This window comes from Chiloscyllium plagiosum, chromosome 13 (assembly GCF_004010195.1).
Source record: "Chiloscyllium plagiosum isolate BGI_BamShark_2017 chromosome 13, ASM401019v2, whole genome shotgun sequence".
NCBI classification, from domain to species: Eukaryota; Metazoa; Chordata; class Chondrichthyes; order Orectolobiformes; family Hemiscylliidae; genus Chiloscyllium; species Chiloscyllium plagiosum.
In genome coordinates, this window is record NC_057722.1 from 4,990,100 (window position 1) to 5,016,770 (window position 26,671).

The 26,671-nt window shown below is 41.8% G+C and overlaps 1 protein-coding gene across 2 annotated transcripts; it reads right to left on the bottom strand.

Annotated features, from left to right (window-relative positions):
- d2hgdh (D-2-hydroxyglutarate dehydrogenase) lies at positions 1 to 25,185 on the bottom strand. 2 transcript variants are annotated; one of them, XM_043701717.1, is made up of 10 exons: positions 24,914 to 25,185; positions 23,118 to 23,480; positions 18,727 to 18,784; positions 18,006 to 18,145; positions 17,285 to 17,478; positions 15,423 to 15,591; positions 12,952 to 13,095; positions 9,960 to 10,102; positions 8,148 to 8,313; positions 1 to 1,707 (listed from the first exon to the last, which is right to left on the bottom strand). In XM_043701717.1, exons 2-10 carry the CDS (start codon positions 23,464 to 23,466, stop codon positions 1,445 to 1,447), a joined length of 1,626 nt encoding a protein of 541 aa, XP_043557652.1. In that variant the 5' UTR covers positions 23,467 to 23,480; positions 24,914 to 25,185; the 3' UTR covers positions 1 to 1,444. The 2 variants fall into 2 exon arrangements, with proteins under 2 accessions (XP_043557652.1, XP_043557654.1); XM_043701719.1 differs by lacking the exon at positions 24,914 to 25,185 and adding an exon at positions 24,332 to 24,451.
- Between the last annotated feature and the right edge of the window lie 1,486 nt (positions 25,186 to 26,671).

Consider the following 26,671-nt stretch of genomic DNA (forward strand, 5'->3'; position numbering starts at 1 on the left):
TTATTTTGGTAAGATGCTTTATTGCACAATAAGTAAAACATATAGAACATGAAATATGATTAAAGTCAATTGATACAATCAGTCTCTGTGTATTGTTCCAAAATTAATGTCCATGTTTACAACAGACCACTTGAAGGATTTGTATTTAACTTAGAGAGGGGCATGTGCTCCACAATCTGACCAATTGACGTGCAGGGGTTATTTCTCTCTCAGTCTCTGCCACTGCCTCAACTTTTTTCAAACCCAGTGTACTGACCAAGATTTATGGCATTGATTTGAACTCCTGGGTGCCCAATTTCCCCCAACAATCTCAGCCCTGTTAAGATGCTTCTCAAAATTATGGCTCTTCTCTGTCTGGGTTTAGATGTATTTTGATCATCTATCCCTTACCGATCCACAGAGTTACTCAAAACCAAAAGCAGTGATGATCACCCATAAAATAAGATACTGCTGGAAGAACAGCATAGGCCTGGAAAGACTGGAGAGTTACAATACTTCAGCTGGGACACTTGTTTGAACTTCAGTTTTAGATTCCAGTGTTCAGTGTCTCTTTTTAACTCTGCTAATTCACATATAACACAACAACAAGCAGAAGCCACATAAAACCAGGCTTTACTTCTGTCCAATCCTCCTCCCTCCTTTCTTGCTTGATAACACAATATAATTCCACACAGAGCTGGGCAGGGAATATCAGCTCATCACTCAGTATTTCCCAATGGTCTGCACAGTGGTGTAAAGAATCAACACTCTCCTCTGAAACTCGCTCAGAGTCCTGGACTGAGGTTGCCCAGTCTTTTGACTATAAGAATTCTGTATGAACTTTATGCAGACTCAATCAGTTTGTAGTGGACATGGGCCCATTGGCAAAACATGTCACAGTGCCTGGTCACCTCTAAGAAGCTGGTGGCTTTAAAAGGGGTGGGCTGGGTAGCTAGTTGTCAGCCTTGCCTCACCGTGCCTTACCTCAGATTGCAAGGTTATGGGTTCAAGTCTCAATCCAGAAACCTGCTTCCAGTGCATTGTCACCGAAGTCCCATCTATTCTTGAGGCGAGTGTAAATTCTGAAGAATAGGAATAGATGTCTCCCTAGAATATTGGCCAATGTTCAATAAAAAGCTGAAACAGATTATCTGGTCATGATCACACTGCTATACATGATGTACATGATGAACTTGATGAACATGGAACTGGTTTCCAGGTTTGTGTAATGACAACAATTAAACAGAAATTAATTGACTATGAAGTGTTTCAGCTCTCCCTGAAAGTGCGAGATAGATACACGTTCTATTTTTCTTCAAACAGATGTGCAACTTGGAATTGGGCTTGATACTGTGTTAATTCTTCCTCAGCCACAATTGTCTCCATCATGATGAGCACAAAATTAGCAAAAATCAAAATCTTGCAGCCAGGTCTTCCAATAAAATCTATGTTCTCATAAGTGAGTTCACTGAGTGAAGGCTGGGAGGGTTTTATAGGGATTTAAAATTCCTTTTGGATCCAGAATCGCTTTCATCTGCTGCATCATGTGCACTGCTGCCCTGGACTTACTGAAGTAGATGCAGTTCTTCTTTTTGAAGCCAAGTCCATGCTCAGCACTGATACTGCCACAATGTTGTGCGATCCATTCATACAGATAGGGTTCAATGGAGTCCAGCAACTGCTGGTCAAATGCGGGAGACACAATGTTCAAATGTAAGTTTCCATCGCCTAGAGGAAGTTAAAAAAAGACCTTTAAATACTGGCAGCCCATTCCTCGCCTTTAATTAGTGATGTTGCTAATTATGTATCGCTTACTTGTTTAATTATATATTCAGGCGATGGGCATTAATGAGGTTCTTGTCTGTGCTCTGGCAAAGATTCTTGTGGCATAGTGGTAGTATCTCTACCTCTAGATCAGGAGGGTTCGGTTCAATTCCCACTTGCTTCAGAGATGTGCCATTATGTCTCTGAACAGGCTGACTCAAAATATTTAAATTACAAATCAGGGGGTGATATGGCAGAATGAAAAGTTCCTATCTCCAAGCTAGAAGGTCTGGCTTCAAGTCCCATCACAAGCTGTGATGGCCATAGAGGTATCATAACATGTCAAATAGGTTGGCCCAAGAAACACACAAGGAGACTAGGAGGTCTTGGAGCACAGTGGTAGTATCGCTACCTCTAAGCCAGAGATCTAAGTTCAAGTCTCATCTGCCCCAGAGATGTCCCATACATTCCCGAACAGGTTGATTAAAAATAATTTAAAGGAGCAAATTGGTGGAGGTGTTGCTGAGTGAAAGTATACAATATGTAAGATTGGCTCTATAAATAAACAACTGGAAGTGTATAAGTCATTTATATAAATGATTTGGATGTGAACATAGGAGATATAGTTAGTAAGTTTGCAGATGACACCAAAATTGGAGGTGTAGTGGACAGCAAAGAGGGTTACCTCAGATTACAACGGGATCTTGATCAGATGGGCCAATGGGCCGAGAAGTGACAGATTGAGTTTCATTTAGATAAATGCGAGGTGCTGCATTTTGGAAAAGCAAATCTTAGCAGGACTTATACACTTAATGGTAAGGTCCTAGGGAGTGTTGCTGAAAAAAACGACCTTGCAGTACAGGTTCATAGCTCCTTGAAAGTGGAGTCACAGGTAGATAGGATAGTAAAGAAGGTGTTTGGTATGCTTTCCTTTATTGGTCAGAGTATTGAGTACAGGAGTTGGGAGGTCATGTTGCAGCTGTACAGGACATTGGTTAGGCCACTTTTGGAATGTTGCGTGCAATTCTGGTCTCCTTCCTATCGGAGGATGTTGTGAAACTTGAAAGGGTTCAGAAAAGATTTACAAGAATGTTGCCAGGATTGGAGGATTTGAGCTATAGAGAGAGGCTGATTAGGCTGGGGCTGTTTTCCCTGGAGCGTCAGAGGCTGAGGGGTGACCTTATGGAGGTTTATAAAATCATGAGGGGCATGGATAGGATAAATAGACAAAGTCTTTTCCCTGGGATGGGACAGTCCAGAACTAGAGGGCATAGGTTTAGGGTGAGAGGGGCAAGATATAAAAGAGACCTAAGGAGCAACTTTTTCACGCAGAAGGTTGTACGTGTATGGCATGAGCTGCCAGAGGATGTGGTGGAGGCTAGTACAATTACAGCATTTAAAAGGCATCTGGATGGGTATTTGAATAGGAAAGGTTTAGAGGAATATGGGCCAAGTGCTGGCAAATGGGACTAGATTAGGTTGGGATATCTGGTCGGCATGGACAAGTTGGACCGAAGGGTCTGTTCCCATGCTGTACATCTCTATGGCTCTACAGTATTGGGAAATGGGTTTGGGTGGGATACTCTTCAGAGGGTCGGTGTAGACTTGTTGGGCCGAAGGGCCTGTTTCCACACTGTAGGGAATCTGTGACTTTATAACCCAACTCCAATTCTGTCCTTCACACAATTTGTATTTTCTCTTCACCAAGAAGGATGCAGCCAAATTCATAGTGAAACATAATGTAATTGAAATGGATAAAGAAAGCTAATGTCACCAGAACAAGGATACTGAGGGACGTAAAGGTAGAAATTGTGGAATTACTGTCCATAATCATCTAATCTTCTTAGATACAGGGTTGTTTAGGAAGACTGGAAATTTGCAAGTATTACATATTTGTTTAAAAAAGGTGTCAGGATAAACTTAGCAATTACAGAACAGTTTATTTAACCTCATAATTGGGGAAACTTTTAGAAGCGATTGATTCAGACAAATTTAAAGGTCATTTGGACAAGTATGGACTTGTTAAGGCAAATCACGTTTAACCAACTTGATTCAGTTTTGAGATGAGCAATGTGATTGATGTGTTGTATCTGGATTTCCAAAAGGTATTTGAATAAGTGCAACATTTAGCAAGAAAGTTGAATCTTGTGTGAAAAGAGGATATATTGTTGGCTGACTAAAAGAAACAGAGTGGTTAACAGTTGTTTCTCAGTCTGGAGGACAACATACAGTGGGTTTCATACAATAGTTTCAACTAAGACCATGATTTTTCGATCTACATACATTATATAGACTTAAGTACACAGGCACAGTATCAATATTTACAGATAATACAAAATTTGAAAACATTGTGAACTGTGAGAATAGTAGTGATGTACTGCAATAGGACATAAACAGGGTTAGTACACGGAGTGAACCCAAGCAGATGAAATCTAACATAGGGAAATGCAAAGTCATGCAGTCTGGTAGGAAGGACAAAGAGAGGCAATATTAACTAAAAGATATAATTCTAGAGGGATGCAGTAACAGAGGGACCTGAGGTACTTGTGCACAAATTGGTGAGGGTGACAGGGCATGTGTAAGAAACTGCTTAAAAAGACAAATAGCATCCTGGACAAAAACAGTGAATATTTTATAAAACACTGGTTTGAATTCAGTTGGCATATGGTGTCCAACTCTAGACACCAAACATGAGGAAGGATGTGAAGAGTTTGGAGGGGGTGCTGAAAATTAATTATGAGAATATTTCCAAGGGATTTCAGTTACATAGATTGGAGAAGAGAAAGTTGACTAGCTGTTCATAACATTATTCTGAATATTTACTGTCTTGAAAACTCTTGATCAGTAATTAAAAGGGACCTGAGAGACAACTTTTTCCACAGAGGCTGGTACATGTATGGAACGAGGAAGTAGTAGAAGCAGGTACAATCATTTAAAAGACGTTTGGACAGGTACATGGATGGGAAGGGTTAAGAGAGATATGGGCCAAATGCAGGCCGATGGGACTGGTTCTGTTTAGGATATCTGGTCAGTATGGACAAGTTGGACCGAAGGGTCTGTTTCCGTGCTGTATGATTCTAAATATACTCCTCTAAATAGTGCCAGGGAGGCAGCAAGTTTTAAAAAAGTGTGGAGTGGCTTCATTCTAAACACAGTTCTGACAGAAGAGACAAGTTTAAAGAAGTGTGCAGAGAGCAGAGATCGACTTCATTCTGAACACAGCTTCAAGTCAGGACACGGCAAGTTTAAAAAGAGGTTGGACAGCAGGTAGTGGCGGGACAGAGACAGGGTGTGAAAAAAAAAGTTAAAAGGACTGTGTCTATGTAATGGAAGTTCATAAGGAGTTGGAAAAAGTTAAAGAGGAGGGCGGCTTAGGAGAGGTTATTCCAGAACAAGTAATAGCACAGGAAGTATGGCAAGTGCCAGGAATCTAATTTCAGGCACAGTGGGTAAGGGAACAACTATGGGAAGGGGGCCAGTCAGTGCAGGATTGGGGGTATTGTTCTTAAATGAGTGCAGTATAGTAACAAGGTATTGAGCTTGTAGCGCTGATTGAAATTGGCAAGTACAATGTCGTGGGTATCACAAAGATGTGGCTGCAAGGGGATCAGGGCTGGTAACTCAATATCCAAGGGATACACATCCCATCATTAAAAAAGGCAGATGGAAGTGTTGCCTTGTTAGTAAGAAATGAAATTAAATCAACAGCAATAAGTAATCTAGGGTTGGAAGGCATAGAATCTGTGCGGGTAGAGTTGAAGAACTGCAAAGGAGAGAATACCCTGATGAGAGTTATGTACAGGCCTTCTAGTAGTGGTCAGGATACGGAGCAGAAAATAAATCAGGAAATAGAAAAGACATGAAAGAAAGGCACGATTACAATAATCACGGAGGACTTCAACATGGAAGTAGCCTGGGAAAATCAGATTGGTAGTAGATAACAAGAAAAAGAATTTTGGAAAGTCTCCCAGATGGTTTTCTGGAGCAGCTTGTGGTAGAGTCCACTGGGGCAGAAGGCAATTCTGGATTTGGTGATATCTAATGAGGCAGACTTGATGAGGAGGCTTAAGGTGAAGGAACCCCGAGGGGGTAGTAGCCATAATATGATAGAATTCACCCTGCAGTTTGAGAGGGAGAAGCTGGAATCAGATGTAAGGTATTACAGTTGAGTAAAGATAACTACAAAGACATGAGAGAGGAGCTGGCCAGAGACAATTGGAAGAGGAAGAGGATGGAGCAGCAATGGTAGATGTTTCTGGGGATAATTCAGGAGGTGCAGCAGAAATTAATGCCAAGGAAGAACAAACATACTAAAGGGGAGGATGAGACAACCATGGCTGACAAGGGAAATGAGGGTTAGCACAAAAACAAAAGAGAAAGGATACAATGTGGTGAAGATCAATGGGAAACCAGAGGATTGGGAGGCATTTAAAGACCAGCACTGGATGACTAAAAAAAGCAATAACGGGGAGAAGATGAAATATGTGGATAAGCCAGCTTGTAATATAAAGGAAGGTTGCAAGAGGTCTTTTAGATATCTAAAAGAATAGAGAAAGATTAAGGCCAATCAAGGATAATAGTGGGAAGTTGTTTGTGGAGTCCAAGGAGATAGGGGAAGTGCTAAATAAATATTTTTCGTCAGTATTCGCACTGTAAAAGGACAATGTTGTTGAGGAGAATATGGAGATACAGGCTAATAGACAGGATTGAGGTTCACAAGGAAGTGTTAGCAATTCTGAAAAGTGTAAAAATAGATAAGTTCCTTGGGCTGGGTGGGATTTATCCTAGGATTCTCTGGGAAGTCAGGGAGGAGATTGTAGAGCCTTTGGCTTTGATCTTTATGTTGTCATTGTCTATAGGAATAGTGTCAGAAGACTGGAGGATAGCAAATATTGTTCCCTTGTTCAAGAAGGGGAATAGAGACAACCCTGGTAATTATAGACCTGTGAGCTTTACTTTGGTAATGGGTAAAGTGTTGGAAAAGGTTATAAGAGATAGGATTTATAACCATCTAGAAAGGAATAAGTTGATTAGGGACAAGGTTTTGTGAAGGGTAGGTATAAGACTCTGTTCAGGCTGCATTTGGAATATTGTGAGCAGTTTTGGACTCCTTATCTAAGGATCTGTTGGCATTGGAGGAAGATCCAGAGGAGTTACAAGAATGATCTTGGGGATGAAGGGTTTGTCTTATGAGGAACAGTGAAGATTCTGGGTCTGTTCTCGATAGAATTTAGAAGGATGAGGGGGGATATCATTGAAACTTACAGAATACTGAGTGGCCTGAATTGAGTGAACATGGAGAAGGTGTTTCCACTAGTAGGTCAGACTGGGACCCAAGGGAACAATCTCAGACTGAAGGAATGACTCTTTAGAACTGAGATGAGGAGGAATGTCTTCAGCCAGAGGATAGTGAATCTGAGGAACTCATTGCCACATTGTGGACTCCAACTTATTGAGTGTATTTAAGACACAGATAAATAGGTTCCTGATAAGTCAGAGGATTAAAGGTTATGGGGAGAAGGCAGAGGAATGGGTTCAAGAAACATATCAAGCATGATTGAGTAGTGGATCAAGCTCTATAGGCCAAATGGCCTAATTCTGCTTAAATCTATGGTCTTATGCATTGGAGTTTTAATGAGTAGAGTTATATTATTCATAACTATTTACTCATCGCTAGAGTCGAATTACTTGTAACAGTAATTTTTGTTATGTATGGAAACCCAGTCTTTTCGTTCTATCAACCTGGGTCTGGAAATCAGGTAAATTGTGAATTCTACATATTTTTCAAAATCTTCACCTCTTGTGACGACTTGTGTGAATTGTGAGGCTTGATTTCCAGGCCACACCAGTGACTCGTAACATCTAACAAAACTGACAAATGGGACTCAATGGTTTAGTATATTCAGATTTTCAGAAAGCTTTTGATAAGGTTTCCCACAGAAGGTTGACTACAAAGTTTAAAGCACATGGTATAAAAGGTAATGTACTGGCTCGGATTATATGGATGATACAAAGCAAAACAGGAACATCTCATGTGTGGAAGATGTAAAATACTTTCAAAAGGATTTGGATAGGCTTAGTGATTAGACAAGAACATGTGAAATGGAATATGATGTGGAAAAATGTAAAGTTATTTACTTTGGTTGGAAGAACAAGGATGTACAGAATATTTCTTAAGTGGTGAGACGGTGGAAAGGGACTTGGGTATCCTTGTCAATAGTCAGTGGAGACTAAGAAGCTATTGGGAAAGCTAATAGAATATTAGCTTTCATTGCAAGAGGATTTGAATATAGGAGTACTGAAATCTTGCATAATAACAGAAATACAAACAAAAGTAAATAGGAACCTATCTGAGAGGAATTCTTACTGTCTACCCAAAAAGGCAGCACATCAGTAAATCTCACCAAGGTGCCCATAGCCAACGACACGTTTGGCCCTCACCCCCAGTCTGTTCCTCATGTCAATGACAATCTCATAGAATCTCTCCAGCGGCAATGAGATGTCATATTTGTATACAAAGCCATCATGGACCAGTGCTTCGGTGATGCGTTCCCGCAGAGCCCACAGTACCTTCAGAAAAGAAACAATTGACATATTAGAATACACAGAACCTCTAGCACACAAATACATCCTTGTGAATCCTCCTAGCAACTATGACTGACGGATTCAGACATCGTGTTTCCTTTTTACGGTTTAGCTATATGATGAATGCTTTCTCCACCATATACTTTACACTGCCCCCACGGAGACAGTGAGTCAAAAGGCCTCTTTCTATGAAATGCACATCACTGAGAGAATCATTAAACTGAACCTTCAGTTATTGATTAATGCATGCACACCCCACACAAGGCAGGTTTAGTTGCTCTAGCAAGTTACAGTTCAGAGGAAAAGAACAGGTTATATATACAAAGAAAAGCAAAAATACTGCTGATGCTGGAAATCTAAACACAGAGAAAGTTGGAGAAACTCAGCACATCTGGCATCATCTGTGGAGAGAGAATCAGAGTTAACATTTAAATTCAATATGACTCTGAAGAAGAGTTTGCGTTTGTTCGGTTCAGTATACACATAGATTAGTGAAAGGTCAGACCTACAATAATGGTCAGGCAGTCTCATGGTGAAAAAAGATCTCACCTCATTAAGAACTGTTTTGGCTGTCCCACATTTGTGAGAAGGTGACCTCCACCTGTTTGTGGTCTTCGCATTATAAATAAAAGTATCCTCTCATTTACAGAGGCACCATCTGTCACAAAACGCTACCATCCCTGTGTACTCTCCTCACTGTTTTTCAGTCAATGGAATGGTGAAGGGTTTGTTACAGATACACATACGTCTCCTTGATTAAAGACAGGAGCAATATAGACACTAAAGGCAGAATTTAATCAGTTAGGCATGGGTCCCAACTGTGGAAGCAGAAACATGCATCATTCCTGTTTCATATAGACAGCAAAAACTTCAGTTTAAAAGACATTTAGATAAGTACATGAATAAGAAATGTTTAGAGGGACATGGGCCTAGTGCAGGCAGGTGGGATTAGTTTAGTTTGAGATTATGGTCAGCATGGACCAACGGGTCTGTTTCATGCTGTATGACTCTATGACTGCTTAACTGGAGAACAAGGTTTGCGGATTTGGAAATGCATCTGGGAACCAATCCTAGCTGTCTTTCTGCAGCATAAATATTTCACCCCCATCATTCACCACCACCACCCTCCTCACAATTCTATAATTGCCTGGGATCCTACCATTTCCACACTCTCCTGCAGACCAAACATCTCCTGGGACTACTGCCCATCATCCCGCACTTGCTGGGAATTCCTTATCGCCTTCTTCCTTCCCCACCCTGTGCTTTGTCCTTTTTGCAACTGAATCACCTCTGAATCACTGTCTTGTCTGTTAATTCACCCAAAGACAGCATGTTTCGATATTTTCTTACTCAGAACTGCAGAACAGTGTTGTAATTAGTTTTTACCCTGTACTTAGAAACCGACATGTTACTTCAAGATGTTGTGGTTTATGAATCATATCACAACACATAATAATTAAAGATTTTACGCTAACAAACAACAAAACAGCAATAAATGGGCAGAAATCTAATAATCAACAATCAAGTCAGCCAGATTGTGCTGCTGATTTACTAACCCTTTCCTGTCTCCTCTATTGTATTCTCAAACTTAGTTTCCATCAGAGCTGAAATCTGGATTAAATGTACTCTACCTTGATCTTATTTTCCTCAGTAGCCACAGTTCCATCAGCTACGAGACCAGAGGTCATGACTTTCTCCAGGAAATGACTGAGTTTCTCTTGATCATGATCATCATTGGAGCCTGATGTTTCTATCAAGATGTAAAACGGTGTTTCTGGAGAAAGGTGAGTAAGAGAATCCGTCGTTAATGGCAGCAACAGTACCAAATAGGAGGAGGAGTAAAAAGAGACGGATTGACAAAAGTAAAAAAAAAGGAAGATGATGGGAAAGAGAGAAGCTTATCAAGGAAAGCTTGAGGAAACAGAAAAAAAGATATAGAGGGGGAGAATTTGCAAATGAGAGATATAAATAAAGAGAAAGAAAATAAATAAGGTAAATCTGACCAGAGAAAGTGATAAAGGTTATAACTCTACCCCATCTACACAGACTAGAAACACCTGACACTCAGTGCAATTTAATGTGGAATTTGAGCAATAATCAACTCCAGCTGCAAACATAATTAGACTTTAAATTTAAATTGTATTTTCACGACTGACTGTCAGGAATGATTACACATCCATTAGGAAAGAGGAGGTCCTTGTTGATTTGTATATTGTACAACATTATTATAGAGTGCACTCCCCATGCACACGAGACAAGCACACAATACATTTATGTATCAAAGTTAGGAAGCGCAACAGAGAAGCAGCGAGTTGCTCAGTTGTATATTTTCTACACATGGTCCAGTATGTATTTCCCACATCACATGATGCCCACATTCCTGAGAATTAATAAAAGGGCATTTAATATCACCATCTTCTGTCACTGTTTTACTGTTACAGAGTAACATCCTCTTATAACTCCATTCATCCTCAAGACAATAAAATTGTGATTGTCAACAATCGGTTTAAGATGAATTCCTTTTGCAAGGAAATGAGAGCTTAGTGATAACGGTGGTATGTTACTGGACTTGTGACATAAGGTAGTATGAACAAAATAGTGCTACACAAATTGCTCAAATTGGTTAAATTAGCCACCTTCTATCATATTATACCTGAAGTCTAACTCGGTTAATTCCAGTCAACATCATGGTCATCTCTGACTATAAAGGACAAACATTCCCCAGATAGTAATCCAGAGACCTTAATTCATATTCCATTGACAAACAAATTCAAAATCCACCATAACAGCTGTGGATATGGGGATAGATTTTAAATATTTAAAGTCAGTAGTTCTGGAATAAAAAGCTAGTCTCAGAAATAGTGACCATGAAACTATCACTTGTTTCTAATATCCTTTAGGGAAAGGAATCTGCCATCCTTCCCCAGTCTGTCTACACGTGACTCCAGAACAACAGCAATGTGCTTAATATTTGAGTCATAGTGTGGAATCACAGAATCACACAGCATGGAAACAGATCCTTTGGTCCAACTCATTCATGCTGATAAAGTTTCCCAAATTAAACTAGTCCCACGTGCCTGCATTTGGCCTTTGTATTCCTATGTGTTGCATCTCAGAAGGCAGTGGCTACCTCCAACAAGACAAAATCTACCGACTGACCCTTGTCACACAATGCATTACCATCACAGAATCCTTGACCATCGACATCCTGACAGTTACCACTGAAGCGAGTAACTTACCTCCCGATTCCCCAAAGCCTGCCCACCATCTACAAAGCACAAGTCAAGAGTGTGGTGGAATATCCTCCATAGCCGGTATGAAATGTAGCTCCAACAACAATCAAAAAGCTTGAGACTATCCAAGATAATGTAACCCACCTCTGTCATGTTCAAAATTGACTCTCTCCACCACTGATGTACAGGTAGAAGATCATTTATCTGACATCCAAAAACCAAAAAGCTCCGAAATCCGAAGGTTTTTGTGAACTTTTTTCTCATTAACAAGGTTGTTTGGCGTGCAAACAGTTAAGCCGAGTCAAACCTACTCAATGCGTGTCATTCAGATGCGAAGCACCGACTGGCCTGTTCTTTCTTAGAAATCTGCTCCTCCAGTAAGAAATTTTAAAATGTCACCATTAAACTGTCATTTATTCTGAAAACCGAAAAATTCCAAATTCCGAAAAACAGCTGGTCCCAAGCATTTCGGATAAAGGATCGTCTACCTGTACCACGGAGGTAGTTTGTACATGCTACAAAATACAGTGCACTGACTTGTCCAGGCTCCTTTGACAGCATCTCTCAAACCTTTCCTGAGGGCAGTAGATACATGGAAACACTGCCACCTGCAATTCCCTTCCAAGCCACATACCATCCTGACTTGGAAAAATACTGCCGTTCCCTCACTGTTATTTTGTTAAAAATCCTGGTACTCCCTTCCTACAGCACTTAGCCTCACGGACTGCAGCAGTTCAGAAGAAAGCAGCTCACCATAACTAGGGCATTTAGGACAGATAATAAACAGTGATGCCGACATCCTATTAACATTTTTTTAGAAACATCCAATCTATATGGCAAAACCGTGTATGAGACATTGCTGTTGTCTCAGAACTATGAGCAAAGAGGTTACAGTCAAGTGAATTAAACAAATGTGATGTTAATTACCACTCTTCACATCCACTTAGCTGTGAAATAAAACAATCAGCCAGCTGTATCAGACCTTGTTTCACTGAACAAAAATAGAAAATTGCTGGAAAAATGCAGTTTTGGTAGCATCTGTGGAGAGAAAGCAGAGTTAATGTTTCAGGTCTCGTGACTCTTCTTGAGAAATTGTTTCATCAAATATTTGTCTCAGAGTTGAAGTACTTGTGCGAGAGAAACAACATTCAGTTCAGGTCATTAACTCCTGCCAACTGTTTAAGTAGTTATGTGGATATGTGATCACTCATAGTCTGATCGAATGGTGCAACAGGCCTAAGGAGCTGAATGCCTACTCCCATTCATCTTTGAGTTAACTCCCACAGTAGTAAGAGGTCTCCACCATTTATGGCATCTGCTGCCATAGATCCAAGGAAACCTAGGACAGAACCAACTGTGATCTCATTTTATTTTCTAATTCTCCTTTTACCTTGCAGTGGGTTTCGCAGTTTAAGGTGCTCGCAGACAACCTCTCTACAACTGTAATCCAAGAACTCAAACGCAGAGAGAATTTCACCCAACATGCTTTTGGATTCCTTGAATATATCCAAGATCTTCTCAAAACTGTCACAACCTTAAGAGACAAAACAGATCAATATTGTGTATATTGTACAAGATCAAAATACTCTGCTGATAATAGCTCTACCTCAGCAATATCTCCTCCACTGCCATTAAGTTAGCAGACTATTGTCCGACATTCAGTACTGGAAGAGCAATTATTCTCCCAACTAAGTATTGGGAAGACAACCTGATTATTCTCTAGCCACTGACTGCATTCTCTCTCAACAACTCCCTGAGGCTGAAACAGACTTAGTGTCACATTTGACCCTGAGATGCAATCATGACTCCATATCAGCACAATCACAAGAATGCTATTTTAACATCCTTAACAGCACCTGACTCTGTCCCTTCCTAGGCTCATCTGCAGATAAAACCCTCACCTCTACATTTTAGCCCAATCCTTGCTATTGTAATGCATTCTTGGCGAGTGTCCCACATTCCATCAGTCATAAACTTGAGGTCATTCAAACTTCTGCTACCATGTCCTTACTTGTGGCCAACCCGGTTAGCTGTGCTCTCTGACCTTACAAATGCTCCAGGTTAAGACTTGATTTTAAAATTCTAACAATTGACTTGCCCCTCCCTATCATTATAATCTTCGGCTACCCACAATGCACAGAGATATCTGCCCTCATTTAATTCTGGCCCCCTAAGCTTTCCCAATTTTAATTGTTCCACCAGTGGCCCATGTGCAATCAGCTACCCAGTACCCAAGCTCTAGAATTCACTCCATAAATCACTCTGCACCTAGACCTCTCTTTCTTTTTTGAGGTACTCTTTATACTCTTGGCCATGTGCCTTAATATCATAATTTTTCTGTGAGCTACCTTGGTTCGTTTTATGTTATAAAGCAAACACTATAAAGAAATATAACACCAGGTATATTTTAAAGGATAAAGCATGTACACTTTACAGGGTTAGCATACCACATGACTATTATACATTACTGCACAGATATTCTGTACATTGAGGTCATTCTGACTGAGATACATTATTGCGTAAATATTATACAGGGCTTGGAAGGTAATCAGACAGAGGTACGTATCATTTGTTAAAACAAGGGAATTTTTTTTTGATTCCCAATACATCCAAAGCCAATGTGTTTGTCCAATATGGACACACAACAATGAGCTAAGAATGATGTAGCAGGTCCTACACAATGGGGAAATTAAATAGTTGGAATGAGTCAAATTGTCAGAGTGGGTCATATACCACTTGTCACCTCACTAGTGCTAAGCTAACTGAGAGTCTGGGGACACAACCTAGTGAAATCAGCCAGCAAGGGAAACAAGACTTTGGATGGCACAGTGGTTAGCACTGCTGCCTCACAGTGCCAAGGACCCGGGTTCAATTCCAGCCTTGGGTGACTGTCTGTGTTGAGTCTGCACATTCTCCCTATGCCTGCTGGGCTTCCTCCCACTGTCCAAAGATGCACAGGTTAGGTAGATTGGCCATGGCAAATGCAGGGCTATGGGGATAGGGTAGGGGGTGGGTTTGAGTGGGATCCTCTTTGGTAGGTCGGTGCAGACTCGATAGGCTGAATGCTTTTTTCCCAGATCATGTCTCCTGATGGGAAGTGGCACGAGCCTAGTTCTAAATATATGTGCGTCATGGATACACATTAAAACCCATGGTCACCGGAGTAAATTGTATCTTTGCAATTATATCATCACCAAATGAGAAACGCGTCACTTCAGATTCACCACTAGTTAAGGGACTGAATATCAGAAGAGGTCACCTTCCGGGTGAATTTGGGATAGTCAGCTTCTAAGATTGGACCCATGGGAAGAAGAGAGGTAAAAACAATGACTGCAGATGCTGGAAACCCATGGGAAGAAGGCTGAACTGTTGCATTGAGCTCAAGTGGCACTGATCCCATGAGGTAACAGTAAGGTTGAAGATTTCCTGTCTGCTCCCACCACACAACTGGCTGAATCAACTGTGCGTAGCTAATCATCTGGCTATAATATGACTGTATGTGGTTAGCTCTCCTGCTCATTTCCAGTCCTTGCTTCATCAGAATCTTGCCAATGTAGATTCCACACTGGGAGTTCTGGTGTGTGTACGACTTCTGGAGTTGCTGTGGCGTGGGGAGGTGGTTTTAAATTTCGATGGCCTCAGAAAAGGTATTACTGATTACAGGAGGATCACCAATCACTCAGCTTTTAATATTTCAGAACAGTGCAATGTGAGCATTTTACAAAGACAGCAGCACCAACACATACAAGATCCTCACTGGGAACTCCTTACTCAGCGATATCAGCTGGGTCTGAAGGGTGCACATATGGATTTCACTGCAGTTATTACACTTCCAAACATATGTATAAATACTGTCTTTACCTAGTAGTGCTACATTGACAGCAGGTGATTTTCTTGGACATAGAATAGACACAGCAGTGATGATTCCAAGTGTCCCCTCAGCTCCTATGAAAAGCTGCTTGAGGTCGTAACCTGTATTGTCTTTGCGAAGGGATGATAGACAGTTCAAGATGGCTCCATCTGCAAGTACCTACAAGCAAGAACAGAGTACGAGTGAATGATGTATGAGAATAATTGAAATGACATTCACTGAGCAATAAGAACACAGAGGGGCCAACAGATCCACCACAGATTGAGTCGTAGCTCGAAATCAGTAATGACAAAAAAAAAGCCTTATTGTTCCTGCTGTGGGAACAGTGAGAAACTGAAAGAGGTAGAGCACTCACAGATTTGACAATGATGAATGTAAAGGTAACGGGGACAGGTTTGGAGCATGAGACCAGTTGAGTAAGTCTTTGGGAGATGGTAAGGACACAATGGGTCGAACAGCCTCCTTCTGTACTGTAAAATACTTTGATTCCTGATTTCACAAGAAATCTCACACTGGTGCTAGAGAATGCCAGCATTGCCTCTGATCCTGAACAGTCTGGACAATAACAGGAATAAATTAACAGAAGGAGTCACTTCACTCCTCAAGCCCGCTCTGCAATTCAGTAAGATCATGGCTAATCTGTGAGCAAACTCTGCTTATACACATTATATCCAATGATATCTTTGATTAACAAAAATCTATTAGCTTAAGATTGACCTAACTAACTGTCCTGTGTCAAAGAGAGTTTTAATCTTGTACCATCAAGTACAAATGTTTCCTAAACACACTCCTCACTCTTGGTTTTAACATTTAGACTCTGCCCCCAGTCGTAGCCTAAAATAAATAGCTTCTCTCTATTTACCCTCCTGGTTCCCCTTAATATTTGAAAACCTTAATCGAATGACCCCTTCACTTTCTAACCTCCAAGGAACACAATCGTAGTTTTCGCAAGATCTCGTCATAATTTAACCCTTGGAATATAGTTACCATATTCCCCCCTAGCCCCTAAGGTGTGATGCCCTGAACTGCTCTCAGTGATGCCAAGTGTTGCCTCAATAGGCCCCTGCAAAACTGAAGAATGACTTCTACCTGTCTGTATTCGAGTCCTCTACATGCATTTCACTCAACTTTATTTTCTGCGCTTACCCGCAACATTTTACTTAGACTCCTAAGTCTTTCAGGATCTCCACCGTTCCTAGTGTTTCACCATTTAGAAACTACTCTGAGCCATATCTCTAGGTTTAATGTGAATGATCTCACACTTCCTTACACCGAAATCCATTTACCATAGATTTTTTTCGACTTAATTCATTAATTAGTTTCTCTTTGTAATGTAATGCTTTTATCTCCACTGTTTACAATGTCATCTATCTTTCTGTCTTCAGCAAGCTTGAATATGAGGAAGGGTCACCGGACCCGAAACGTTAACTGCGATTTCCTTTCACAGCTGTTGCCAGACTCACTGAGCTTTTCCAGCAACTTCTGTTTTTGTTTCTGATTTACAGCATCTGCAGTTCTTTCGGTTTTTATTGAACATGTGGTTCTTTATGCCATTATCTAAGTCACTTATAAATAGGCACTTATTTGAGGGACTGGCACCATTAGTCACATCCTATCCATTACCCCTACTCTCTGAATTCTGCTGCTCAGACAATTTTCTAAGCAGGTCAATAGTTTCCCTCATTTCTATGACCTTCAGGTTTAGTGAACAGTACCCAGACTTAGAAGAATGAGACGGTAGAGACAGAGATGGATCTGGAAGTGTATGTTTCAGCAGCAAGGGATTCACAGTAGTTTATAAAACTATTGGATTGTATCCCATCACTGTCAATGAAATATCACAATTTCTTACCACTTCCAGTCCCAGTACTGTCCCACGCAGGGAGCCATATCTCAGCAGTCTCAGTCCACCAGCATTGGTTGACACATTCCCACCAATGTGGCAGCTCCCTTTCGACCCCAGGTCAAGGGGCATGATGAAATCTTGTTCCTCAAGGTAATTGTTCAAGTTTTCCAAAATGCAGCCAGCTTCACAGGTAAGCACTCCTGAAAGCACAGAGACAAAAGAGTTTGAATATCATCCCTATTTTATGGCATCTTATCCTATATTTTCTGCTCTCCTGTCATTGAGGTACAGTTCCGCAGGGACCAGACTCCTTTCTGAGTCTCACCCACGTGGTCCTATATCACACAAATCTGGGCTGCAGGCACAGGATTGGAGGTCAACACAACTATGCCTGATTCCTTCTGACTCAACAGACACTCATTTGCAATCCCTCCCTCTGTCTCTGTCCTGCAGATTCTGAGCACAGGTGAGGGCAGCCAATTCCACATCAACCTATTGTTTTTGAGACAGAACAGTCAATCTGGACCTGGACAGTGAATCCTGCCATTAACTTGTCTGTGACAAGGGGAATATTTCTGTATTTGGGGAAGGGAGTGTTGCAGTGTGAATAATTAGTTGGAATCACTCACAGGATTTAACATTCTTGGAATAATAGCAGTTAATCTTGTGTTTGGCCAAGGGTTGAAGGTTACAATTTACAATTGTCAGCAATGAAAATTATTCTTACCAGAGTTACTGTTGAAACTGATTATGTTGTCCATTTGAATGGTTGAAATAATTATCTCATCGAATACTGGCACACTCCCTCCCACCAATCCAGTGTTGCCACCCTGAGGATTCACAGCCAGGTTCCGACTGTTACAGTATCTGACCAAAGGAAATAGTATACTGTCATAGTCAAACATATCTGATCATCTTAATCATTAACAAAGTGAATCCCACTATGAACGTTAATGCCATTCCCACAGCGAGTACCAGTATCAACCACATGCCCAAGGTTATCAATAATTACAATACCACTTTATGCAATTAAAATGATTATGGCACAGAAGGTGGTGATTTGGCCTGTCATGTCTATAGCAGCTCTCAGCAAGAAAATGTATGTTTGTCCCAGCTTTTCCCCATAACCCTGCAAATTATTATAACTATTCATTAGAAAGTACTAAGAGTTATTAGCATTTATCAACAGTCAATCACACTACGTGGTAACCCCAATCACACTTTGATACTCAAGACTTTCACACACAGGGTCCCAAAGAATGTATTTCACCCTTGCTCTGTTTTCTCCCGACAGTCTGCAATTCACACAGGGCCTCAGGCATACCTGTAAGTCATACACTGTTTTGCTATGATAGACTTGAGGCTAGTCCTGGCCCCCTTGTGCTTCTAGAATTCAGTTTGTAACCAACAATAACATTCGGTGAAGCGATGACTGAAAGTGCATTTACCTAAGAATCTGAGAAACCTCTTCCGTTGTCCGAGGTCGCAGTAACAGCTGGCTGCGCCCTGCAATTCAAAAAGAATTTAACTGAGTTACTGATCAATGAATAATTAAATTAGTGTAATCATGTAATAAATAACCATTACCAGCATTTTCAGTGACATTCATATTGTAAACTAAAAGCTTCGAATACCAGTTAGCAATAGCCAGCCTTGTCTGCTCCTGTAGACTGTCTCAATCTTGCTGGATAATTACATCTACAGTTATGATCCAGTATCAGAGCTGCTGAATAGAAAGAAATAATCATCTGAGATAACGTTAATGTTTCCAGATTGTATCTCACTCCTGGTGCTGTGCAAAATATGAATCATCCATGAGGTCCCAGGCAACATCCTAATTTCCTTCCCCTAAAGGACACTGTTTAACCAGATGGATATTTATAACAATTGACAATGGCAGTTGCCATGAGGCCAGTTTGCTTTTTTTAGACTTTTATCAAATTCAAATATCACCATCTGCCACGGTGGGATTCAACCCCATGTTCCAGAAGCATTACCCTGGGGTTTTAGATTTCTCGTCCAGTGACAGTGCAAGTATGCCACTGCATCCCTAAATGGGGCAGTGGTACCAATCGTCATTTACCTATTGGCCACTACTGGCCACGCTCCTGCCATTCTCACAATTGGAATCAGGACCTACACCATGCTGGTAAAATTCTGACCAAAGTACTCAAATGTTTTAGTTACCAGGCTTTTCACCCATTGCAAAATTATGCCTCCCAGTTGATTTTGAGAGTTAGTACTGCTGCCTTGGCATCAGTTATTCTTCTCATTCACTCTTTCCCTAATTTCTTCATCAGGGTCAGGGCCTTCAGCTGTACAATCCCCCTCCTTTTTTTTAATTTCAAAAATATACTTTATTCATAAAATACTTTAATGGTCTGTACAGTTGGACATGCCATACATATGTAAACATTCCATTTACATTTACAGGAAAACAGAGTAATCATTCCTATTTACAGGTCTGTACAATTACATTTTTAGCTGAGGCATCAGCAGAGCCCAAATGACTGCGCGGGCCCCCTGTTCTTCTTTAGGGAGGCAGATGTTACACGGTGGTCTTTCCCCACTGCGCCTTGGCGGCAGCTGCCCTCAACACGTAGTCTGGACCTTGGAATGTGCCAGTCTGCAGCACTCAGTCGGAGTCAACTGCTTCAGCTGGAAGATCAACAGGTTTCGGACCGCCCAGAGAGCGTCCTTCACCGAGCTGATGATCCTCCAGGCACAGTTGATGTTCGTCTCGGTGTGCGTCCCAGGGAACAGGCCATAGAGCACGGAGTCCCGCGTCACGGCGCTGCTCGGGACGAACCTCGACAAACACCACTGCATTCATCTCCAGACTTCTTCTGCGTAGGCACATTCCAGAAGGAGGTGTGTGACAGTCTCGTCCCCCCCGCAGCCGCTTCGATGGCAGCGTGCGGTGCGGCTGAGAGTCCGGGCGTGCATAAAGGATCTCACAGGCAGAGCCCTTCTCACCACCAGCCAAGCCATGTCTGCATCCCTAAGAGTACAATAGGTGGATGGGAGTGGGGATGAAGGTGATAGGCCACCTTCATCCCCACCTCACCCCCATCCACCTATTGTACTCTTTGCTACCTTCTCCCCAGCCGCACCCCCTAACCATTTCTCTCTCCACCCTGGAGGCTCCCTGCCTTCATTCCTGACGAAGGGCTTTTGCCCGAAACGTCGATTTTCCTGCTCCTCGGATGCTGCCTGACCTGCTGTGCTTTTCCAGCACCACTGTAATGTAAGTATTCTATGCCTCAGCTAATAAATCCCATATGCCTTCCTAACTATTTTATTTATTTCCTCCTACTATCTTCAAATATATACACCACGGCACCTCAGATTGTTGGTACTTTACAGGGCACAACCATTCATAGTTTAATCCCTTGCCTGTTATCTCTTCAAGTGTATTAACTCTCACCTTTCTGGGTTGAATTCCATTTGCCACTATCTGTCCAACTGACAAGCTCTTTGGTATCCTCCTTAAGTTTACGACTATCAATTTTTGTGTCATCCACAAACTTCTTAATCATATCCCATACAATTAAGTTCAAATAATTAATGCACATTATAAACAGTAAAGGTCCCAGCACTTAACTCTGCAGAACCTCAGTGGAAACAGACTTCCATTCGTATAAACATCCCTGTACCATCACCTTCTGCTTCCTGCCACTCAGATCAAATGAGCTCTTACGTTCTTGACCTGTCCTCCATGAAGAACCTCATCAAAAGCTTTGTTGAAGTCCATATAGACCACAATAAATGCATTAGCCTCATTAACACTCCTGGTTACGTCCTGAAAAAAGTTATCGCATTTGTCAAACATGACCTTCCCTTAACAAATCCACACTAACTATTTCTGATTAATCCATTTTTCCAAGTGCAGATACGTACTGTCCTTTAGATTTCTTTCGAATTACTTCCCCAACAAGGAGGTTAGATGGACTAGCCTGGAATTTCCTGCCTTGTACCTTCTTCCCTTTTTTAAATAATGGAATAACATTAGCAGTTCTCCAGTCCTCTAGCAACTCACCCTCTGGCAGAGAGGCTTTCAAATTATGACCAAGCCCATGCTCTCTCCTCCCTTAACAGTCTGTATTATCTCATCTCGGCATGCAGATTTATCCAGGTTTAAGGCTTCTAAACCCTTTAATACTTAGTATCTCTCTCTCTCTCTCTGTCTCTGTTAATTTCAAATGGAGGATATTTCACCATCCTCCATTTTATACCTACGCCATAGCACCAATACATGTATTCATTGAGGACTACCAACATCTTCTGAATTCACACACATATTACTTATATGGATCCTAATGGGGCCTACTCTTTTCTTAGATATTCTCTTGTCTTTGTATATTTAAAATATCTCTTTAGGTTCACCTTTATTCTACCTTTACTTCTCATACACCCTCAGCTTTGCGAGTTTTCTTCTTGAGATCCACCCTGCATTTTGTGTACTCCTCCAACAGCTCTGCTGCATTGATCCCTGGGTATCTGCCTTAAACTTCTTTTTCTTTCTTAAATACTAATCTTTATGTCCTTTGACATCCAGAATTCCCCAGTCTTAGTTTAATTAGCATTTCCTTCCCAGCTCATCTTCAGTTTTTTTTCATAGCTATCCCAAATCTAACTGTGTTACAGTCACTAAAACTAAAATGCTTCCCTCCCGACTGATTCCCCTTTCACTTGATTGGACTCACTTCAAAATATTAAGTCCAGAACTTCCCTCTCTTTTGCTGGGCAAAAAAAACATCCCCTGGAGGTAAGTTAAGAATTTTGATCCATCTATACTTTGCATACTAAAACTATCCTAATTAATATGTAGATAGTTAAAATCCCTGACTATTACTGTCTTATTATTCTTTCACTTTTCTGAAATTTGCTTGCATATTTGATCTGCCAACTCTCCTTGACTGTTTACGGACCTATAGCAAATCTAATAGCATGTTTACAGCTTTTGTGTTTCTTTATTTCTCCCCATATAGTCTTATTTTGATGACTCTTCCATAAATCTCGTCTCTCCTCTGTGCTATAATTGAATCCTTGATCAATACTGCGAGTCCTTCTGCTTCTATCTCCTTCTCTAGTTTGTCTGAATACCCTACTGAATTGCCAATTCTGTCCATCTTTTAGCTAATTTTCAGTCATCGTTATGGTATCGTTCCCATACATACCCTCAACTCATCTGACATATCCCTCAGGCTCTTTGCATTAAAATACATGCCATGTTCACTGACACAAATAATTCAACTGTGTCTGCTCATTGCTGATTTTTGTCAACTATTAAAAATTAAAATGAAAATCTTAATTTGTAAATCACTATTTTTCTTACATAATAGCTTCCATTAGCATTTTTTTCATTTTTAGGTATTTCCTGCTCTTTGCTTCAAAATGTTTATGAGAGATATTGACGTTAGCACACGTACTCCTGGGCGTCACAAAGAGCAGCCTCTTTCTTATCTCGTCTCTGCCTTCCAGTCTCACTGATTTGCATTTTAGCTGCAAATTCCATCTCAGCTCTGTCCCCTCTCAACTACTTGTCAGACTCCCAATCCCTTGCCAATCTAGTTTAAATCTATTGCAATAGCATCAGCAAACGTACCCACAAGGATGTTGGTCCTGTTCCTGTCCAGATGTAACCTATTAATTAAACATTTGGTTAAATTCCTCCATGTGAAAAATCAGGTAGAAGTTGTAGTTAGTGCACAAGAAAAGATTAGGACAGCTCCCTGCTTGAGTATAAGTCAGAGAATCCACCCAGGGGACAAATTCTGGGATGATCCCGTTCCTTCACACTCTTGCCTGAACACAACCAATACAAATGCAGCTGTACCTCGCATTGTCCGCAGCCAGTCTACATTGCTCGCTTCCAGAATATCGGGATCAGTCACCACAGAGCCAGGCAGAAGTCCATTAAAGAATGCTATATCTTCTGTTGTGACAGCAGCAAATCCTAACCGTTGGACATTGTATCGGACATGTGTGAACTCCACATCTCTGCTCCTGTAACCAGTGGTCCAGTGGAACTGTCTCTTCCTCAGTTGTGGCTTGCTGAGAATGGATGAGATGTGGAGATGGGCTGAAGATGCCATTGATTTTCTGCCAGAGAGATGCAGCCACCGTTTACACAGAGCTCTGCGGCACTGCATTGCACAGCTCAGGAGGACAGTGGCATAAGCCATGAATGCCTAATGCACTGGAGACAAAAAAAAATACATCAGCAGAACCAAGCAACAGGAAGATGGACGGACAGCTTAAGATAATCCAGAGATAGAAAGGATAAGGGGCAACTCACTAAATCCAATGACAGGAGGAGACAGGGACAGACCATGATATCCTAATCATAGGAGTATAACGATTTACTAAACTTATCATGTCTGTGTGGCTGGAAGAGCTAACCAGCCTAACCACATTTTTGGCTCTTGTTCTGTAGCCCATTTCAATGTATCAACACAAAGATAGATTGTGTTATAACCTGTGCAGACAGACAAAACTACACAGAGGTATTATAGGTTCTGAATGTGGCAAATAAATTTCAATGCTTGCAAGTGTGCAGTCATCTTCTTTGGGCTTAAAGGGTCTGAAGGTGGTACTCTTTCAGAGGCAAAAATCTATAAGCAATGGAAATCCAAAGAACTCAGACATTCTGCTAGCTAGGTCATGTAAGTATATATAAAGGGTGATGGTGTTTATGTAGAGAGGTCTGGAACACAAGGGAGTAAAAGTTGACATCATCTGCACAAAGACTTGGTGACACTTCACCTGGAATAGCTGTAACGAATTCTATGCATTGCAGAATGATGCATTCACCTAGAAGGATGTACAGTGTAGAATGACTCCTAGACTTCAAGAGTTAAATTAAGAGAACTGACAAACTGGGAGAGGAATATATTTAGAGTCATACAGCACGGAAACAGACCCTTTCCCAACTCGTCCGTGCCCACCAGATATCGTAAACAGAACAAGTCCCATTTGCCTGTGTTTGGCCCCTATCCCTCTTAACCTTTCCCATCCATGTACCTGTCTAAGTGCTGTAACTGTACTCACCTCTGCCACTTCCTGGTTCCATACATGCACCACCCCCTGTGTGAAAAACTTGCCCCTCAGGTCCCTTTTAAATATTGATCAATAATTTTCAAGATAGCAAAGGCAGAGGGAAACTATTTCTACACATTAGAGTCCAGGATGGAGCCATAGCTGAAAAATAAGACCATTCAGGAGTGAAAATTAGCAAACACTTCAGCAGGTAAAGCTGGAACCCTCTCCTGTAAACAATGCCCTGGCTAACTGCTAATTTTAAATCTGAGGTAGAAACATAGAATAGACTGACAACTGGTGGATTTTTGCCATTGAGGGGAGCAGGTGAAGAGAGAGCGACAAGTCTGACGGGCTGAACGGCCTCCAGCTGTACCGGGAGCATGTCAGACACTCTCCCCGGCGGCCGTGGAGGAAGCGGGCAGTCTGAGGGGCCGGCGGGGGGGGGAGTATGCCAACCTCGGCCCGGCCAAGGCGGCTCCCCTTCCTCCGCTAGGCCTCGGACTCAGCCTGGACCCAAACCTACTGCAGCTGCCGCCTGCAGTGGCCTTCAGGCCGGGCAAGCGGCTTCCCGCGAAACGGCGGCGCTCGTACCGCGGTCGGGAAAAGGAGCAGGAGCAGCCGCAGCCGGAGCCTCCGGGTCGGGTCGGGACTGGATGGTGGTGGGAGGAGCGTGTTGTCAGGAGGAGCGAGAGGGCAGCAGCAACAGGGGACAGGCCACAGGGTCAGAGGGACTGGGAGAGAAGGAGGAAGCAAAGGCATGTGTGTGTGTCTGTGTAAGGCAGCTCAATCACTGGACAGCCTCAAGGCAGCCAACTGAGATGGGCTCCTACTTATTTTATGCTATTCCATGTCTCAGGGTTATTCCAGCAACAACAGAGGTTGTGGGTATGGCATTTACCCGAATCAACCTGTTCGGAGATGGTACTGCACAGGCGTGGATGTTGGAGCAGGCGAGGCGTGCAACTCACTTAATGCAATACCTTTGTGGCTGGTTTCTAAAGACTAATGACATGAATCGGTAGGGAGAATGGCACAGAGGTGGTGATCTGGTGATCTGGAGCCTGGAGGTGCCAGTGTTGGACTGGGGTGGACAGAGTTAAAAGTCAAAAGTCGAAGACTGTGGAGCTGGAAAAGCACAGCCAGTCAGGCAGCACCAGGAATATGAAGGGCTTATGCTTGAAACATCGATTCTCCTGCATCTCGGATGCTACCTGACTGGCTGTGCTTTTCCAGCACCTCACTCTTTGACTCTGATCTCCAGCATCCCCAGTCCTCACTTTCACAAAGTTAAAAATCACACAGCTGTGGTAGATGATGGAGCAAAGCTCCGAAAGCTAGTACTTCCAAATAAACCTGTTGGACTATAACCTGGTGTGTGATTTTTAAACATGATCTGGAGTGACAAGGCACTCTGTGGTTTGAATGGCCTCTTGTGTGAGGGGGTCAGGATGCAAGCTTGAACCTGGCCACCCTTCTGTCAGTTAGCCACCGAATTGATAGTTCATGCAGCACATTATCGGATATGCACAGACAGTTGGAGCAGTGAGTGAACCTGTTTCTGGACTGTCATCCCATCCTGCCAAGAAACCCAAAATCCACACCATGCTTTCTCCTCTGACTGTTGTCTTCACGTGCTAGCAGACTGTATCCTGAGTTCTAGGATTATTTATACAAAAACTGCTGGTGAGAAATCAAGAGGCAAAAGTACTCACTGACTGTTCACTCTATTTTGGAAGGTGAATGCAACAGTTGTATATGTCACGTGACCAGATGTCACATGGTCAAATCTCCAGGAATGCTTCCAATTTGAGTTGGCACCCCTGAATTATTAGCCTGCTTTTAAATCGTTTGAGGAATACATGTTCTCTACAAAACTGAAGATGCACTTTTCTTCAAATACAGCCATTACATCTTTTATTTACATCTGTGAGGGAAGGTGGGAATAAACTCTGAATACATTGTAAAATAGTATGGGAAAGGTAAATCTGGGAAGTATTTTAAACTGAATTCTTAAGAGTAGGACAAAAGGACACAGATTCAAACTAAAATGTAGTTTTTAAGAATGCCATTGGGAAACCATTTTTTAGCTGCTCTCCACCAGGATTGATTCCCTGGCTTGATGGTAACGGTAGAGTTTAGGATATGCAGGGCCATGAGGTTTCAGATTGTACTAAATTATGATTCTGCTGCTGATGGTCCACAGCACCTCATGGATGCCCAGTCTTGAGTTAAAGGATCTGTTCAAAGTCTGTCCTATTTGGCATGTGTCACATAACAGGATGGTGGTTGTTTTCAATATGAAAGTGGGGTTTCATCTCCACAAGGACTGTGTTGTGGTCCCTCTTACCA